Source organism: Sinocyclocheilus rhinocerous, unplaced genomic scaffold (assembly GCF_001515625.1).
Source record: "Sinocyclocheilus rhinocerous isolate Xijiao unplaced genomic scaffold, SAMN03320098_v1.1 scaffold3173, whole genome shotgun sequence".
In the NCBI taxonomy this organism is placed as follows: Eukaryota; Metazoa; Chordata; class Actinopteri; order Cypriniformes; family Cyprinidae; genus Sinocyclocheilus; species Sinocyclocheilus rhinocerous.
The window spans coordinates 272,118-291,790 of NW_015665376.1; the positions used below are offsets into that span (position 1 = coordinate 272,118).

General features: G+C 36.4%; 4 protein-coding genes across 8 annotated transcripts in view; 3 read left to right on the top strand and 1 right to left on the bottom strand.

The window, feature by feature from the left end:
• The window catches only part of ecm2 (extracellular matrix protein 2, female organ and adipocyte specific), a 17,416-nt gene extending 13,239 nt beyond the window's left edge, over window positions 1–4,177 (top strand). For both annotated transcript variants that reach the window (XM_016542370.1, XM_016542372.1), the window contains exons 6-10: window positions 1,228–1,363; window positions 1,528–1,685; window positions 1,977–2,116; window positions 2,431–2,757; window positions 3,320–4,177. In XM_016542370.1, the coding sequence (XP_016397856.1) occupies window positions 1,228–1,363; window positions 1,528–1,685; window positions 1,977–2,116; window positions 2,431–2,757; window positions 3,320–3,488 (930 nt within the window). In that variant the 3' untranslated portion in view covers window positions 3,489–4,177. The remainder of the gene's footprint in view (window positions 1–1,227; window positions 1,364–1,527; window positions 1,686–1,976; window positions 2,117–2,430; window positions 2,758–3,319) is intronic.
• The window catches only part of cenpp (centromere protein P), a 79,222-nt gene that overhangs the window by 23,202 nt on the left and 36,347 nt on the right, over window positions 1–19,673 (bottom strand). The window lies entirely within an intron of this gene.
• On the top strand, window positions 6,712–11,929 carry LOC107731324 (asporin (LRR class 1)). Its single transcript, XM_016542375.1, has 8 exons — window positions 6,712–6,863; window positions 7,801–8,056; window positions 8,948–9,060; window positions 9,886–10,099; window positions 10,584–10,694; window positions 10,970–11,063; window positions 11,132–11,270; window positions 11,344–11,929. The coding sequence occupies exons 2-8, from the start codon at window positions 7,831–7,833 to the stop codon at window positions 11,539–11,541; spliced, it is 1,095 nt and encodes a 364-aa protein (XP_016397861.1). The 5' UTR covers window positions 6,712–6,863; window positions 7,801–7,830; the 3' UTR covers window positions 11,542–11,929.
• omd (osteomodulin) lies at window positions 16,223–19,484 on the top strand. Its single transcript, XM_016542374.1, is given in 4 exon segments — window positions 16,223–16,433; window positions 18,098–18,974; window positions 18,976–19,039; window positions 19,165–19,484. Coding segments are annotated over 3 exon segments (1,161 nt in total). The 5' UTR covers window positions 16,223–16,433; window positions 18,098–18,122; the 3' UTR covers window positions 19,410–19,484.

Sequence of the window (19,673 nt, forward strand, 5' to 3'; positions counted from 1 at the left end):
GAAGGAGGGACTTTGTAGAAAACGAAGCGTTTGAGAGAGGCGGGGCATAGAGGACCTACAATAATGTACAGTATTTGAAAAATAATGTGTTTTTTGAACATTAAAGCATGTCAACATATTCTGTTACACCAAATACACAAAATAATGATCTTTTAAAAAGCATCATATGACCCCCTTTAATATATTTACAGTAGGAAATTTCCAAAATATCTTCATGGAAGATGATCTTTTCTTAATATCCTAATGATTTTTGGCATAAAAGAAAAATCAATAATTTTGCCCCATACAATGTTATTTTTGGCTATTGCTACAAATATACCCCAGCGACTTAAGACTGGTTTTGTGGTCCAGGGTCACAGATGTCTAAAAATCCTGATTGGAGTATCACTATAAATAGTTATAAATGATAAAAAGAAGGCTTTAAAAAGATCGGTATCGGTAATCAGTATCGGCAGATACTGCTTTCTGCAATCGGCCTCAAAAATCCTAATCAGAGCACCCCTAATGCACGTCTTTGAATGAGCGATGTAGCGTATTCTTCAACCGCTCAGGTACTGTCAATACGACCCATTTCAGGGGCTACCAAAATTACATTTTTAAAATCAGTCAGAGCTATAGAAATACATATTAATATTTACAAGTAAATCTCCATATTATGCAGTAGGTTAGCCTACTTTCTATCCGACCCCCCCACATCTAGTTTTGACGTCCATCAGGGGGGGATCAAGCCTTCTTTGGGGGGGTCAGACCCCCCCAAACCCCCCCGTAATTCGCACCCTGCTTGTACTTGACACTTTTTTTTGCAGACTTTCAAATAAAAACAAAATTCCATGGCATGTGTTCAAGAGAAACAACAGAGGGTATGCTATGCTAGTCTTTCCTATTTTCACTGGGCTCTAACCAGTATAAATATGCCCATCATCTGAACAAATGATGAAGTATTGAAAAATATATATTATTTATACAGTACCAAGACTATGTGTCAATTCATCAGAAAGCTTGGAGTAACGATCAGATATACGATAAGAGACATGGATTCGGCATATGGTTTCCAAACAGCCGCTTGTTCAGTTAACTTAAGCATTAACACAAGATTAGTATTCAAAGCATTGCCAGAAAGCCAAAGTGGAAAACTTCCACTGAAGGATTCGAAAGCATATTGTATGTGACCTTTATTTTTCACACCTAAAGATTAATGACGTGATTTTTATGTGACTTTCTTTTAAGGGTCTTAAATTCCTGTCTCGCCTGTACATGGATGGAAACCTTCTGGAACAATTTCCCTCTGAGCTCCCATCAACACTCCAGGAGCTCAAGATAAATGAGAACAATCTAAAAGAAATTGAGGAAAACAGCTTTGAAGGTAAAACAGTTACGCAAAATTGCTATGTATAAAAGGTTAGCATAATTAAAACATCTATAAAATGCTGACATTTAATCAACTAATACTAGCATGAAATGGTCCTTACCTAATGTTGTACTATGAAAGCACAATATTTTCACAAACTGCTTCATAATTCCTGGAAGGTCTCAGCAGTCTGGTTACTTTGGAAATGGAGGGGAACTTGCTCAGTGAAGGTAACGTGAATCCACAGGCCTTTAAGCCCCTGAAAGAGCTGACTTACCTTCGGCTAGGCAGAAACCATTTCCGTTCCATTCCTCAGGGCCTACCTGCATCTCTACTGGTGAGTTTCGAAACAGAGAACTACTTCTGGAGTTAAGGAACATCAAGAAATCAAGATTGCTGTCAAACAATCTTGTTCATTTAACTGCATACAAGTTTGTGGGCTATAAACCAGCACTGGTTTTACAGCACCTGTGGGAAACCAGTGGCATTTGAACAGCAATTATGGCAAACCAAAATTTGAAGCTGCTCAAGTCAAATTTAATTGCATTGTCAAGTAACAACTGCTTCTGTTTATTTTATTCAATGAAGCAAGCTGTACAATTTACTTCATAATCTCTTTGATACTTAGGAGTTGTACCTTGAAAACAACCTGATTGAAGAAATCTCTGAAACGGCATTCAACCACACCACAAACATCAACGTCGTTGTGCTAAGACATAATAAATTAGATGAGTCAAGTATTGCACCTTTAGCCTGGATTAATCACAGGTGTGTGTCCTCAAGAAGTTTAACAACGAAACCAATGTTTAGGCAAATATTGCTCATTTTTGTTTTATAAAAAGCCTATTTTGCATAGAAAAAAAATTAAAATTGAAATAGTAGACATTTGGTTCCATATGAATAGTTGGTGTTTAGCAAATATGTTTTTGCCCTGAAAGATTGCATGCTAAAGTAACGCAACCGTTTAGCACAATTGTCCTTTGGAAGAACTGAAAAGTGGTACATTTTCTAGAAGTGAAAACCCCTTTCTGAACCCCCCCCCCCCCTTTAAACACTTAACCTTTTCTCACCGTGTCTAAAAGGAACCTGGAATCCTTAGATCTCTCGCACAACAACTTCTACCTGGTTCCATCCTTTCTGCCAAAGTCGCTGATTCACCTGGTGCTGGCCGGGAATCAGATCGAACGCATTCCAGGATACGTGTTCGCACACATGGAGCCTGGCCTGGAGTACCTCTACCTCTCTTACAACAAGCTGGATGGTGACGCTATCGAGCCAGAGTCCTTCTTTGGCACCTTCAACACTATGACCGAACTCTGTCTAGACCACAACCAGCTTACGTCTATTCCCATGGGAATTAATGAGATGACAACGTTACATTTCCTACGACTTAACAACAACAAAATAAGGTACACTGCTTGCCTCCTGCAAAGAGCAATGATTTGGTCATAATTACCTGTGGCACAATGGTCTGTGACCTTTACACAAATTACATAGCTTCAAAGCAACTTCAGACAATTTATCTTGAAATAAGTTTATTTTCCTTCACAATTGGCAAATAACTTGTTTTAATTTTAAGGTTTATGTTTAATACAAATAAAAACAACTTCCCAGTGTGGTAAGAACTTAATTCAAGATTAGGGATGTAATCTGACAATCAGCATTGGCCAATAAATGCAATTGTTTGAGCTATCAGACTTTGTCCAGTTATTTAAAAACACCCAATAATATAGGCTGATTATATCCTGTCAATAAAAAAAAGCATCAAAATTCATGCTGTGTGTGAAGAAAAGGTCTCCTGTGGAATTACTTTTAAAACAATGTAATTAATTATTAATTTGAAGGTATAAAAAAAGCAGAACCACCAAACTATCAGTCAGTATCTGTATCAGCAGATGTCATAATCGGTATCGACACAGAAAGTCTGTATTGATGCATCCCAATTTGTGATACATTTTCTATGTCCAACAGGCACATATCAGAAGATGCCATCTGTGACCCCTTGAATGAGAATGACTCTCATCTAGTCGCCCTTCGCCTTGAGAACAATTTCCTCGACCCCCGGAAAATCCCACCCACGGCTTTCTCCTGCGTCCGCTCCTACTCTAGTGTTGTGTTAAAGCCTCAGAGGATTAAGTAACTGCAATCTTCTGTGCTATTATTAAAAACCACTAAAGACCGTAAACATTAATCTAAGTTGATTCCTTCTGAAGCATGCAGTTATCATTTTTCTCCCAAAAAAAGAAAAATTGTCCCAAAAATTGCATTAAATCTCTGTTTGGCATGTTTATTCTCAGTCTTGTTTTACTAGCTTTTATGAGCTTCTATTTAGAAGTCAGATAAGACTGAACATGATCACCGCCTCGAGGATCATGGCAGAACGCTGTCATTGTTCACGCCTGTCTAGACGTGTTTTTGTAAGATGCATGAATCAACTGTATAATAGTTTAAGAGGGAAAAAAAGTAGTAGACTATAACTTTGTATTCTACATTGAAATTGATCTTATTCTTGTCATAACAGTATTACGTTTGTCTGTCGTAGTGAAGAAAAACAGGATGCTTGGCTTTAAGTGTTTATAAAAGAAAGCAGCCAAAATCAACCTGCTTACATAATGCATTTTTTTTACTAAGACAGGACCAATAAGGACGTTTGCTACTGAGAGAACTGTGATATATAATTGAAAGATATACATACAGTTTTGTATTTGCCTAGTTTAGAATTCAGTGAGAAAACCAATACAGCTTCAATAAAAACTTTTCCTATGTATTTTTTTATTCACATTATCACTCCTTTTATCCAAATGTGAGTGTTAAATTAAACTATTACATACACAGATTTCCTAAAATGTCTATTGTCTTTCTTCCTCAAAATATCCCCGTATAAAACATCTGTGCTCTATAAACGTTCAACAGAAGTCTTGTGCTAATGGAATCACTGCAGACTGAAACACATTAACGACCCCTGTAAATGATCTGACTATGACATCATAGTCTTCCGCTCCTTCTGAGATTCTTCTAAGATTTTGAGTTCTCACTCCATCATCGCCAACGAAATGTGGACGATTTCTGAAAAATGCAACTGGGGTTTCACTGATTTTAGGCTGCGAAACAACAAAAAACAAACAAAAAAACAAAAACAAAAAAAAGCCTGGAAGGAGAATTATCTCAGAAGCTTTCCATGAAGTTATCCATGGCATCAATGACTCAAATACTAGTCACATGGCTTTTATTTAATCTTATTTTGAGGGGTAAATAAACAACAGCTGAACCACCCCCTCCTAGTGTCTGGGTACAGTTAAATCTTGCTCTATATTTAGAGGACAAGCAAAGCTGTGGAAAACCGCCAACATATCTCAAGTGTTTGCAAGGTCGAGACATTACCAACGAGATCCCACACATCATAACATTACAACAAATACGATTGAAGGCGTGAACAACAAAAGAATTAGAGAAAGATTGAGGGAAATTATTGGTATTTCATCCCTCTGAAACATTTAAGCACATCGATCAATTTCTACCTTTCCTAAACCGATTCACTCTCACATGTAGCCATAGACACAACTGCCAAACAAAGAAAGCAGATACATATACATGTATACAAACAATTCTAGTAGTATTTGTCATTTTCCAAAAAAACCTTTAAGCCCCGTTCACACCAAGAACGATAACTATAAAGATAACGATATTAGCATCCACACCAGCGAACGATATCGTCTGTTTATTCCAAGCGCACATGCGTCTGCCGCTTTAAATTCTTGAGCTCGTTACAGCAGGATGGATTCTGATTGGCTGTCAATTTTTTATTGTTCATCAGCTGGAGAAAAATCATTTTCAAAGTGATTCCAACGATATCGTTTCTCTTTGTCTTTATCGTTATAGTTGTCATATGATGCTGCTAAAAAGAACATTATTTTGTGTATTTGGTGTAATGAAATGTGTTTATGCGGTTTAAAGTTAAAAAAACACATTATTTTCCACATACTGTACATTATTGTTTCTCCTCTATGTTTATAGTTATCGTTCTTGGTGTGAACGGGGCTTTAGTCACATCAGTATTTATATCGCAAATTTACTTATGTAACATATTAAAACTTGATATCAATTTATCTTGAATTAAGTTTTTTTTTTACCCCATTGGCAAAGAACTTGTTTTAAGGTTTATGCTTAAAACAAATAAAAAACTGTGGGGTAAGAAAAAGAAACGTAAAACAGCAAAGCTGTGGAAAACCACCAACATGTCTCAAGGCCGCACAAGTGTTTTCAAGGTCGAGATATTTCCAACATGGTTCTGCACGTCATAACATTACAACAAATAAGACTGTGGCCGTGAAAGACAAAGAATTAGAGAGAGACTGAGGGAAATTATTGGTATTTCATCACTCTTTCTGAAACACGTAAGCACACATTTCTACCTTTCCTGAACCGGTTCACCCTCACATGTAGTGTCGGTAATAGTATCTACATCCTTTTAATTTACGGCACCAACTCCACATACCACAAACATTTATTGGTTTGAGGTTGGTTATCATTTCGGAAGGAATGCCGGCCAGTGAGACTCAGGAGAATGAAGGGAGAAAACATGAGACATAGGAACTTCCATCATCTCAAAACCCCCAGCCAAACCCAAGCATATGTGGCGCCACAAGTACTGCCCAGTGAATAGAGAGGGGTCTCGTTTTGTGCTGCTGTAAGCAAATAGCACCGTCTGGAATAGTTATTATCCAACATTTAGGTTTAGATTAAAGGTCCCCCATGACTTGGGAATTACAAGATTTTGTACCATGAACATTGATTCAAAGAATGATTTAGTCATGATAACATGCATTTCTCTTCCTAAAAAGTGAATGATGTAATTTGTGAATTATTGCTGTTTCTGGCAGTTGAATCAATCAATCATTCTACATTGTCTGATGGGATTCATGTCAAGAAAAGCAGAAAGATTTTTTAATGTCTAAGAATTTGAGTTGATGTTTTTTATTTATATTTCCCAATATAAACTAAGGATAAAAAGTGAAAAGCTATTTTCATCTAGCATTTTACATCACTATCAAACCATTACATAACAAGATTTAATGTTCTATCTAAAAACAGAAGCCCAGAAATAGCTCCACAAATTATGCAATATTATGCACTCTGAAATATTTAAATACATCAAAGGTCATATAAAATAGAGACCACCCATTGGCAATGTAAAGAGTGAGAATATCCCACACTGGCCATTGAAAATTTAGCCGTACAAAACTGCCCAAGTTTCAAGTACTGATGAGAAACATACGGCCGGTAACAATGAGTGTTCAGTGCTAGTTAAGCATCCAGCAGAGCTGCGTACCGTTCCTACCCCTTATTCCCAATCTGCTCCTTGAACCAGCAGCATCTTTTCCATCCCCATTCATTCAAGGATCTCATGCTTCGACGAGTGTTATCGCCACCTTTCAAGCTTTTGTGAACGCTGCATTTAAGGACCAAATCTCACCCCTGGAGGCTTACTTGAAGAAGGATTACACAGATTCATCAGGTATGCTGTTTTTATCTAATTCTAGATCATGGAAGAGTGATTTCACCTCATTAGGTTTGTGCGAAGCTCCATTTCATATACATTTCATATACATGCATTCAAAGAAATGTTTGAATAAACCAGACAACATATTATATTAATCGGGAGTGTACAAATTCACTTAAAAGTGCTGCGGTGAAACATTTACAGATTAATTCTTCATCATTCAAGATGCTGAGCAACCCAGTAACATGCAACTTTCTCTAAACATGATCTCAGGTGTTTTAAAACATCACAAAACAGTTTTTTTATTCACGGCGAAAGGAGAATTCTAAAGTTTCTTTTCTATTTAAAACAATAAAATGTTACCAAATGCAAAAATCATACCAAATGAGTTAGATTTCTGATCAAATGTCTTGTGGATGGTGTCAGAAACAAAGTGTTTAATTTTTAAATGTCTATAAACTGTGAGCCACCGTCTTACATGTTGATGACTAAGGCGTCCATAAACAAGATTGCTCTATAAACAATTGTACAAGTGCACCTGGTTCATTTGAACTTCTTTTACAAACAATTACAGCAATTATTTACATTTTGCCCTCACAATTATTAATGCTACTGAACTGAATCTGATTCAATATTGTGCAGCTAGAGAAAAAACTGAGTAACAATCAAATAACCCCCAAAATATTGCGCAACTATGAGGGTAATGATATTTCAGGAGCATCTGTAGTTATTGTGAAGTACTACGTAAGTCATTTAATTAGAATATAACTTTCTTTAACCTGTCATCAATTCCTATTGGCCCATTTCATTGTGATGCTCACTAATAATCCAATCAGGACACTTGGGATCCAGTCCACTTTTTTCTTTTTCATCCTGTGAAACATACAAAACAATGTAACATTTGCATGCCAAAATGTTAAATTTGACAAAGCACTTGTGTTCATATTCGCAGGGCTAAACCATTTATGACTACAGCTGCACCATGAAGGTACTTTTACTACTCACCCTGCTGACGTTATGTCACACGAAACCATACATGCCTATCAATGTCATGGATTTCATCAAGCATCATGACATCATGCAACAAGATGCGGGTGACTATGATGATGACGACGATGACCATTACGACAATTATGATGATAACTTTGTTTCGGACTGTCCCGAAGGGTGTCGGTGCTCAAAGAAAGTTCTGCAGTGTTCAGATCAGGGTAAGAACTTCATCATACTACTTTAAACAACAAAGAAGGTACCAGTCACTGACTAGTCATTTTAGAGGTCAACTTGAGGTCATATGAGGTCAACTTGTATTAAAAAGTTACAATTTACAATTTAGTTTTGATGTTTTATTTAATGCACTAACAGCATATTTTAATACAAATACACATTAAGACAGACATCTTAAGATGCATTAAGGAAATATGGAAGCTTGTTTCTGCCGTGGAATACAACAAATGGCAGAAAAAAGATAATTGCAACTTTTTATCTTGCAATTCTGAACTCGCAATTTTGAGAACAAAAGTCTGAATGGTGAGATATAGCCGCAATTACCTTATTTTTTACACAAAAAACAGAATTGCGAGATGGAATTAACAGAGAAAAAAGTCAGAATAGTCAGAAGTCAGAATTATAAGATAAAAAGTCACAATTACCTTATTTTATTTTTTTACCTGTGGCAAAAGCAAACTTCCATAAGCAAGCAGACCAAATAAAAGATAAAATAAAATGATATAAAATAAAAAAAAAAGATTATTTTAAAAAAGTATCTTAAGACGCCTGCGTTCTGTTAGGTCCCACTGAGCTCTGTCTTGCTGTTTTTGAATGCAAGAACACGTCTAAGAAACGCATCTGATCGAGATTATAATTACAAAGGGTTTCCTTAAGACTAATTTGTCAACTAGTCTTTCAGGCAGCCCACAAAAATGGGCAGCTTTGCACATCCCCATAATAAACAATAGGGTATAAGTATATTAATATATAGTATATAAAATCTCACATGAATCATTTAAGATGAACAGCTTGTTTGAGGCAATTGAACATTTTGAATCGGTCTTAATGAGAATGATTTTTCTTTTTTTTTTTCTTTCTTTTTGTCTTTATAGGTCTGACCAAGGTGCCAAAGGACATTCCTGCAAACACGTTGCTCGTCGATCTCCAAAACAATGACATCACAGAAATCAAGGAAGACGATTTTAAAGGCTTGGATAATCTCTATGTGAGCAGTAAACACCCTCGTTAAATGCTTTTAGGGCATTTTAAGAGTTGTGTTCTTATACTGGGTTTACACAAGGCCATCTGGAGACATGCAGTGTAGCGGGATTATGTGGAATGCTGGATGCATATTTGAGTGTTATTGATATTTGCATTTATTGCAGACTGTTTCATACTTGTGGTGAATATTTGCTCATGGTTAGTGGTAAAATGGTTAAATGTTCTTGCTGAGCAAGAAAGCTAGAAAGGGAATAAAATACCAAGAATAATAAAAAAGAGCCTATATCTTGTAAACAATCACACAAAATTATTTTCAGATTTTCCAGAAAATTCCAGAATATTCAGAACTAATTATCCAATAATTTAGTTATTTGTCTGCCAAAAAATAAATAAATAAAACATTATATATATATATATATATATATATATATACATAAAATGTTACAGGAACCTGAATGTGTTTTTAGTGTCCAGTACTTTGCGTGTCAAGAAGCATTTTTAACAGATTTGAACTATGTTTGTATTGATGTGGTTATGTCATCTACAAAGAATACTTCATATTTGATGTGCAATAACAGCAGAAATTGCCCAAAAAAAACTCTGTAGTCAAATAGATAATGCCTATAACTATGTCCAATAACTTCAGACATTTATTTTAATATGCAACAACATTCAATACATCACACAAAACTAGTGTTTAAGACCCATAAAAATGCATCCAAGCTGTAAAATGCACTGATTACAATTCTGTTTTAAAAATGGCGGATATGTTTATGGCTATATCCATTCATGCAATGTACTTTTGTTATTTCCCCTTCTATTTTCGCAGGCCCTGTTTCTGCTCAATAACCAGATATCAAAAATCCACCCAAAGGCCTTTCGCAACATGAACAAACTCAAGATTCTCCACCTGTCATACAACCTGCTGACACAAATGCCTGAGAACCTTCCCACGAGCATTCAGTCACTGCGACTGCACGACAACAAGATCAGCAGACTTCCAAAAGGAGCATTTAGAGGAATGCAAGACCTAAATGTTTTAGGTAGGTCTCCTAAGTGATGATTTTTAAATAAACAGGGTCTGAGTCATGCTAAGCAGTTAGCGCACTTGCTTCAACACATTGAGATGTAAGACTTGCTTCATTTCCCGATCCTATTCCCTCTGTTCTCTCCATCATGACCTCGTTAAAACTGGTTATATAATGAGATAAATGATCTTACATACTATTTATGTCTGACAAGAACAAGCTCACTTCAATCAACTGATCTCCATGTTTCTCCGGTAATTTACAGCTAAAGAACACTCTGCCTCCTAGTGTCTACATTATGATCTGCATTTACAAATTACAGAGATTCATCTGAGAATATGGGATAATATGGTGTTATAGTTAAAAATACGACTGGCAACCAAAATGCTTCTGGTTCAAACCCAACAAGGAGTGATCCATGACTCTTTAAGTCACATTTTTCTATGTAAATAACTATTTGCTTAGAAAAACAAGTGGTTCCCTTTTCTTGCATCTCTAGAACTGAGTGCAAATCCAATTGCAAACAGCGGGATTGAACCAGGGGCTTTTGACGACATGGCGACTCTCTACTTGAGAATAGCTGAAGCAAGGCTTACAGCTATCCCTAAAGGTAAGTATTAGCATGTTTTATGAAAATCAAAAGGCTTTTGCACCTGAAAAAAAAAAAAGTCTTAAAAAGGATCTGGGTCTCATAAGACAAAGTGCTTACAAATTTGTTGATGTAATGTAGCCCTAACAATACTATTACGGTCTTTCTACTTCAAAATTAAAATGTTAAACGTGTTACTTGCCGTTTCTGAGTGAAAACAGTTTCTACACCAAATGTTTTTCAGTGTGAGCACACAAGTCTCATAACTGAGATGTTTATTAATCTAAATCCCACAGATCTGCCATCTTCCCTCACTGAACTTCACTTGGACTATAACAAGATTGCCAAAGTGGAGTCAGAGGATTTTTTAAGATTAAAAAGTCTACAAAGGTAAGGTAAACAAACTTCCCCTTGTGGGTAAAAACAGAACACAACTTAATGACAAGTGACTTTTACAGGCTGTGGCTTGACTTCAATCAAATCAAGTACGTGGAAAACGGAAGTTTCGCTGCTATTACCAAAGTCAGAGAAATTCATCTGGATAACAATAAACTGAAGAAAGTTCCTCCAGGCTTGAACAACCTGAAATATTTGCAGGTAAAACACAAATATGCACGCTATTGAAACATGATGCGTACAGAGATTGAATCAACTTCACTTCCTCTTTTAGGTGGTGTACTTACATGCCAACAGCATCACTTACATTGGAGTAAATGACTTTTGCCCTTCTAGAACCCGGGCTAAGAAAGCCCTTTACACTAGGATCAGTTTATATGCAAATCCAGTGAAATACTGGGAGATTCAGCCACCCACTTTTCGGTGCGCTTCCAGCCATAATTCGGTGCAACTGGGTAACCACAGAAAGTGAGTGAAACGGTACCGGCGTGCACCATCTTGCCACTGGAGGGCAGCATTATAACTAGTCATGAACTTCATCCTAATGTAATAAATGATCATTTCATGTCCTCTTGGTGATGTACAGAACTTAATTTATCCAAAATCCACGAGTATCCACAGTGGCTACAGATTCGTTACTTGAATTTGGTGAGGATTTCGAAGACTTTGAATTCCAGTAAAGACAGAATCAACTACACTGTGTGTAATAGTTACATAGGTTTTCATTATTAATGTTTATATTGAAATCTTTTCGACATTATAAAGACAGAAGAGGGGTTTTAATTGCATATTTTCAGATCAGGTGCTAAATAAATTTGTACCCATGTATTAAAGGTCTCTAAATAATTTTTGCTTATAAGGTACAACTGTCTAGAATTAAAAATAAATAAATAAAATGTACAAGGCCAGTTTGTTTATTGTTTTACTTCTTGTAATTTAGAGAACGGGCATTATTCACATGGTGCTTATTACCAGTTTTTGCGATAACAACAAATTAATATTGCATGCTAAATTTACATTATATAACTTTTTATTCATTGCCAGTGTTTTCTCTGAAATACTGGACATGGACATTCTTGTCAGATCACAGAAATTCTGAAAAATCGATCTGTATGGACCACAGGTTTGGTTACAGTTTACACAACACTGTCCCTGACATTTGCAAAACTGTACTTGCAACAAGTGTTTTCTTAGCCAGCGGTGCTGTATTATTTGTTTCCAATTCAGATTCTTTAGAAAAATAAAGAAAAATAAAACAGTACATCTGGTTGGCCTCAGAATCTGTCCGGCAATAAGACAAAAAAAACACAGCAGATGAAGACTTGTGTAAGGATTGGGAAAAATCACTGCAGCAACTGGAATATAAATAGTGACTGGGATTAATATAGCCAGGCGATAGTGATGTTTTGTTGAAATCATGTTCATTCATTATGTTTAACTAGGGCTACTCGATTATGGCAAAAATAACAATTATTTTGGTCAATATTGTAATCACGATTATTTAACACGATTATAAGTGGGCCACAAAACTTTATACGAGTGATTTATTTAAAGATAGCAATATATATCAAATATATATTTTCTGTAAATAATGTTGCTATGACATCTACATTTTAGATAGCAGAGAAATTTCACACTTCTCGATACCACAGCAGAATACTAGAGTAACTCATTTAAGTAAAAAACAATAAAAAATTAAACAGTAATACAATAAAGACAAAAAAAAACAAAGGACAAATACAATAAAGATACAAATTAAACAAACAGTGCTTAAAGTTTTTTTATGCAAGTCTGAAGTATTCAGCTAACAGAAATTTAATAATCGAATGTAAAATAAAACAGCATAGTCTTCATTGTAAGAATTTAACATCTTATGTTTCTTATTAAAGCTACAAAAGTCCTTCAGTCAATTCTTTGTCTTTTGTTGTTTGATTAATATTAAGCACAAAGTCAGCAGCAGGAATATTAGCCTGTTGTCACTTTAAGAGCTGCACGGATCTAATTTACTGTTACGCATGTATTTTCATTCTCAACTTCACTGTTGACTTAAAGGGTTAGTTCACCCAACAATGAAAATTAGCCCATAAATTACTCACCCTCAAGTCATCCTAGGTGTATATGACTTTCTTCTTTCAGACGAATCCAGTCGGAGTTATATTAAAAATTGTCTTTGATCTTTCAAGCTGTTTCGTTGTACTCAGCGGGTGTTGCATTGCTTCACCCCCGGGAGCCGTGTGAGACACTTTTTTTTGTGGAAGGGTGCTTTTTATTTCACGTCTTTTGAACCGAAGGAATGCAACACCCGCTGAGTACAACGATAGAGCTTGAAATATCAAAGACAATTTTTAATATAACTCCGACTGGATTCGTCTGAAAGAAGAAAGTCATATACACCTAGGATGACTTGAGGGTGAGTGAAACGCAGCCTAATTTTCATTTTTGACTGAACTAACCATTTAAGACATACCCGACGAGGGTTTACGTGAATGATCACCAATGTGAGTAGACACATTTTTGTATTTTGTATGTTTTTTGTATTTGACCATTTAAGCATGCACCTTAAGCTAAAAGTTGAATTTACATGTCCATGTTCATTTCCGTGTCAGAGCACATGCACAGAAAGCCTCCTGAGGTACAACTTAAGTTTTAAATACACAAATAAATCTAATAAACTTTAATAAATCAGGCTAATCCCATTTTGTGAAAGTCATGTTATATGAATTTACTGATTTGCACGTGAAGTTTGGGCTTTTATGGAGGAGCGAAAGCGCAAATCGCTGGAGGCCAAAATCGAAATCCAAACTGTATTTCGATTAATTGCACAGCTCTGTTTAATACTGTATAATTACTGTATACAATTGAAAAAAATTTGAACGTCAAAAAGGGTTTCCAAGTAACAGCCATTCTGAAAGCCATTTATAAACTTTTTTCCTATTTTAGTTAATTGGATGCTGTTAATTCAATCTATAACGAATGCTTTCTTTGGGAAAAATTCTTTGGAATGAAGTATGGCAACTCTTTAGTCCTACAGAAATCGAACCAGTCCTGGATAATGTAATTGTAGCTCAACTTCAAAATTTGGGGATAGTGGGTCTCAATGTAAAAAGGAATGATATACTACAGCAAAACTGCTAGATGTGATTAGACTAACAATCAAAAATGAGCTGATTAATTTTTTATTTTGTGTCCCTTAAACTTAATTTTGGGTCTGAACGGGTTAAGATGGGGGGAAAAAACAACATAGAGGGGTGGAGGCTACAGAGAGAGAGAGGCTCTGCTCAGGAAACATATGGAACAAATCTTCAGGTTGGCCTGATTTGCTGCTGCCACGTCTTGCATACCGGCGTCTCCAAAAAAACTCACAACAGGTTTGGATCATTTAGGATCTCTGAGCCCCAGAAAACACCTGAGGGATTCGGACACAGATTTAAAATGGTTTAAAGCTACACTAATACATCACAATCAGCGTAAACCCTCAGATGTGAACAATTCTGCACAGTAATTTTTCCACTTGTGTGATGAATCAATCATTATGAAATATCTGATATTATCAGATATTACTGTAGTTTGATGCTTCAGATTAATCAAATTATCAAACTCGTTCTTCAATGTTAAGGGTTTTTTTTTTAGCTAGTAATTGGCCTTAGGGTCTCAAATAGTACATGAGGCTGAACTCTTGCAAACGCAAAGTAAGCTTGTGTAAAATGTGAGCACATAACTATGAAGAACTGATTCTAGGTCTAGTTTAGAACTTTTTTACACACACCTCATGCTTTTCCCCCATCCAATTTCCCTCCAGAGTAAATACCTTTGAACCAAGACAGAAAACAACCACCCAGCTTGTTTTTATCAGCCTATTTCAAGAAGGCCACCAGACCACTTCCCTCCTCTGGAACATTTTCCAAAAAATCTCTAAATACTGTTTTGTTCAGACACACATTTGTGGATTCAGTTTTAAAAAGGTTCAAATGGTCCATAAAATATAAATCATGGTACTTGCATGCAGGTAAAACTATGACAAATGGTGTTTACACCAAGACTACTTTTGTGTCAGTCAACAGTAAAACATTTATTTAACTGGAAAAATAGGTCATTAAGATCAATAGGTATGTAAGCATTGCGGTGAAAACTCAAATGTGACTGCAAACGTATATTCGCAATTCCTAATCAAGAAAGCACAAGTGTGACAATTAAAATGCAATGCATATGTACATTTGCATATTCCCCAGAAGTCATCCTAATATTTGCACATTGCTAAAGAGCGTTGCCCATGCTTGAGTAGATTGCATGCAACTGCTCATCTTTCCCAAGCCTGCATGGTAAAGTCACATTTTGACAACAAATAAGCCAGGCTACGTTTATCAAAGACCGAAAAATATGGCTTGCCAACGCATTTTGTTCCGTTTTCACCCCCTTCCTCACAAAAATGGCCCAAAAGAACCTCTTGGGATCGCAATCCTGACTGTTCTTTTTTTTTTTCAACCCGCAGTAGCATTCATGATGCAGAGACTTCTCAGTGTCTGCCATGTGGGTAGCAGCAAAAACAAATCTTCCAGCTGACAGAATGAGTGCTAAGGGGTCTGTCTAGCCAACTCTGAAAAAAACGCCACTCTGTAGACGGGTCATGAGAGACCGTCTGTGGTTTAACTCCGATGCAGTACAAGCACTGGAAAAAGTAGTCATGTTGCAGAAGGCCTCCATAAAGTGAGCTAGAAATGTCTAAACCAATTCAATTGAACCCACTTAATCATCGCCAATGCATTTTAGGCCAGTTTTGCCGACTGTCATCTTCCTTCTCACTTAATAAAAAATTTTGGAGGAACACTGGCTAGTTCTGGTTTTCATTTACTATATACATACTGTATATAGCATAATATTTATTATATAGTTTTAATATTACACTTTAAATCTTGCATAACATTAGCCGCACTAGTGCAACACCTGTTATGAGTCTGGGTTAAATTTTTACTGTCCACATGCAATAATGTGGACTGGATACTAAGCTATTCCTTCCAGAATTATGTCTGGAAACTTCAACCTCACCTCAACTCAACAAAAGGGGAAAAGAAGAATCAGATGAGACCACGAGGCTTTACTGAGGTCAGCGAACACATGCAACCAAACGCTTCCAGAATCACTTCCACAGTAAAAGAGGCAGATCTCAATCTCTCCCGAAACGGCTGATGCTGCTGCGGGGGAAACCACAGAGGTAAACCTTTCACGCTCGTCCCAGGAGAAAAACATTTCCCCGCTTTAGGCAACATCGTTTAAGCTGAAGGGGTCTCCTGCTGCTGGGTTTCATCTTGGGCGCTCAGTGTTCACAATCTCACTCGGCCTCCCACTGAGAGAATAACAACCCCACAGGTATGACATCATGATTTTAAAGATCGTACACTATATAAGGCTGAGTAACGAAATCAAGGGAGTTACTTTAATTCTGATTTGTGTCAGATTTGATATCATTCGCATTCGTGTCTGCGAAATGAATTGAGCATTACTATAAATAGAAGTATATTCATATTCCTCTTAAAGGGGTCATATGATGCGATTTCAATTTTTCCTTTCTCTTTGGAGTGTTACAAGCTCTTGGTGCATAAAGAAGATCTGTAAAGTTGCAAAGACTAAAGTCTCAAATCCAAAGAAATATTCTTTATAAAAGTTAAGAGTCAGCCACACCTACCTAAAACGGCTCGTTCTAACACACCCCACATGTCTACGTCACGATGTGAGAAGATTTCACAATCACAAGTATGATGATGATCGGGTCAGTCGCACTGGTGCTCCTAAAAAATGTTCATAGTCGCACGCAGTAGTTTTCAGTCGCAAATGCGACTGAAATGGTCGCACTGTAGAGCCCTGCATAAACACATTTCATTACACCAAATACTGTTCTTTTTACCAGCATCATATGACCCCTTTAAGTTTTAGCAACCCTACATGCCAAAGTCAAGTTCCATAGTTAAATGCCAATGCATATAAAACCTTTTTATATCTAAAACTTAGTATAAGGAGAAATAGTTCATTTCAGAATTTGAAAAATTCGCTTAACTAGGCAAGTCTTTTCTCACGTTCAAAGGGCCAATTAAAATGTAAACATTCCTCCAGATGTGGTTTCCAGCTATGAAAGAGATTACTATGATTGATTAATGAAAACGAGCTTCAAATTTACAGAATAAGTCATTATTTAATGGAGAAACATTAAAATCATAGCCAGCATACCAACCTGTCAAAGTTCTGCAGAAGACAAGAAAATTGCTACAGAGAGAAACGTTGTCATACTGAGCAGTTACAGTAGTTAAATTAAATAAAAAAATTTAAACTCGCTGTATTTTTTGGATCACTTTTCTAGCTGCTTTGCCAGCTCATATTATAACTATGACCAAACTAAATTTTTTAAGTGTAGGAGAATATTACATCAAATATAAATAATAATCCAAGAAGACAGAGTTCTTTCATATTGCAAGGGAGTGTCCGCCTCTCCAAAATGGTTGTTTGTGTTTAGAAGTGAGAAAAAAAAACAAATACATATTCATACTAGGTCAGTCAACCACTGAGGTTTCACCTTCAACAGGCACAGTAAAAACCCTGCTGAGATAATTGATCCCAGACATTACAACAGAAGAGAATGCTAAACAAATATCAACATTTACAGAAAAATGTCATATTTCCCAAAGTATGTGCAATTAGAGGTGTTTAGTCTTCTGTCAAAGTACCAAACCGCTTAAGCAGAGCAAAAACGTGAATAAAAACTCTCATTTTGGATTATTTCTGCTGTGATCACTTTCTATTCACATTTCTATTTCCGTTTCTTTGTGGAACCAGTCTAAATTCAATATTTTTGTAATAAAATATTGAAGATATTACTATTATATTGATTACTTCAGTACAATTAAGGCAGTCATACCTAAATGCATAAAAACACTCTAAAATACACTGGGAGGGGAATAAACACGGTTTAGCATTAGCATTCCTAATAAACTTGTTCTAATAATCAAAATATAATTCTTCATTGTGTCTGTTCCAAACAGATAAATAGGAAAAGCACATTATACCATGACACCATCACACATCCTGACAATACTGTCTCTGCTTTTGCTTTCTGGAGTTCTGGTACTTTCTCAAGACTATGAAGCCAACTATTTGGATTACGACACGGATTACTCTTTGCCTGAAGATCCTCGACTTTCTGTACCTCTAATGTATTCGTACGAATGTGCCAGCGAGTGTTTCTGCCCCTCGTCCTATCCTATTGCCATGTATTGTGACCACCGAAAACTCAAGGCCGTTCCCAGCATCCCAAGACACATTCGTCACTTGTACATTCAGCATAACGACATAGAAGATATAACTTCAAAGCCTTTCATTAACGCCACGTCCCTGAGGGAAATCAACCTCAGCTACAACAAGCTCCAATCATCTAAGGTGGATAAAGATGTCTTTAGTATACTCAAAGAACTCATTCAGTTACACCTTGAGCATAATAATCTGGAAGACATTCCTTCTCCTTTGCCAAAAACCCTTAAAAGGCTTCATCTGGGCTTTAATAAAATTTCAAAGATACCAGCAGACGCCACACGCAAGCTTACGAAACTTACAGTGCTGGATTTGTGCAGCAACAGACTAACAGACGCAGGTATTAAAGGAAAGATCCTATCTGACATGAAGAGCCTCATGCAAATCAACATGTGCAACAATAAGCTCAAATCCATGCCAGCAGACCTTCCAGAATCGATCCAGCAGATATCGCTGGAAAACAACTCAATCGCCTCCATACCGGCGGGCTACTTTAAGAAGACTCCTAATCTTCTGTCCCTTCGCATGCCACACAATAAACTCAAATCCGTTGCATACAATGCCTTTAACCTGTCCAAACTGATGGAGCTCCATTTGGGCCATAACCAGCTCTTCAAACCCGTTTTTTGTCCCCAGGACCTTGGAACATCTTTATCTAAACCACAATGACTTTAAAGGTAGGATCGAACTCAAAGGTACAAATGTTGTAGACTAAAACATGAAGGTCTCTTCAAGAAATGTTAACTGCATTCTTACTTTACTCAAACTTATCATTCTAATAATGGCTTATGTCTCTTTGCAGATCTGAATATCTCTCTGATGTGTCCATCACTGGATCTTGGCAACCCTAACATGTTGAGCTACATTCGTCTCGACAACAATAAGCTGAGAGGACCAGTGGACTACTACGCTTACAGATGTTTCCCAAGGCTGATAATGATATTTTATGGAAACCAAAGGAAGGATGATGAAGAGGACTCTGAAACCAAAAAATATGAAAAACCCGACCGACCAAAAAGGCCTGGAGGCAACAAAGCCATCGAGTAGACAGATTAGATAGATTTTTGAGATTCGTCAGACATAGTTCAACACACCAAACTATTATTCAAATTATAAGACTAAGAGAGGATTTATAATATTGAAATATTATTAAAATACATATATTAGTCATTTTAAACATTCAATTCATTGCTGCTTGAACATTCTATTTGATTTTCTGCTTGCATGGTTATGCTTTAATGCATCTCAATTATCATAAAATGTGGCCAAAATTTAATTGCTATGTACGGAAAGTACAGATTAATTTTTTTT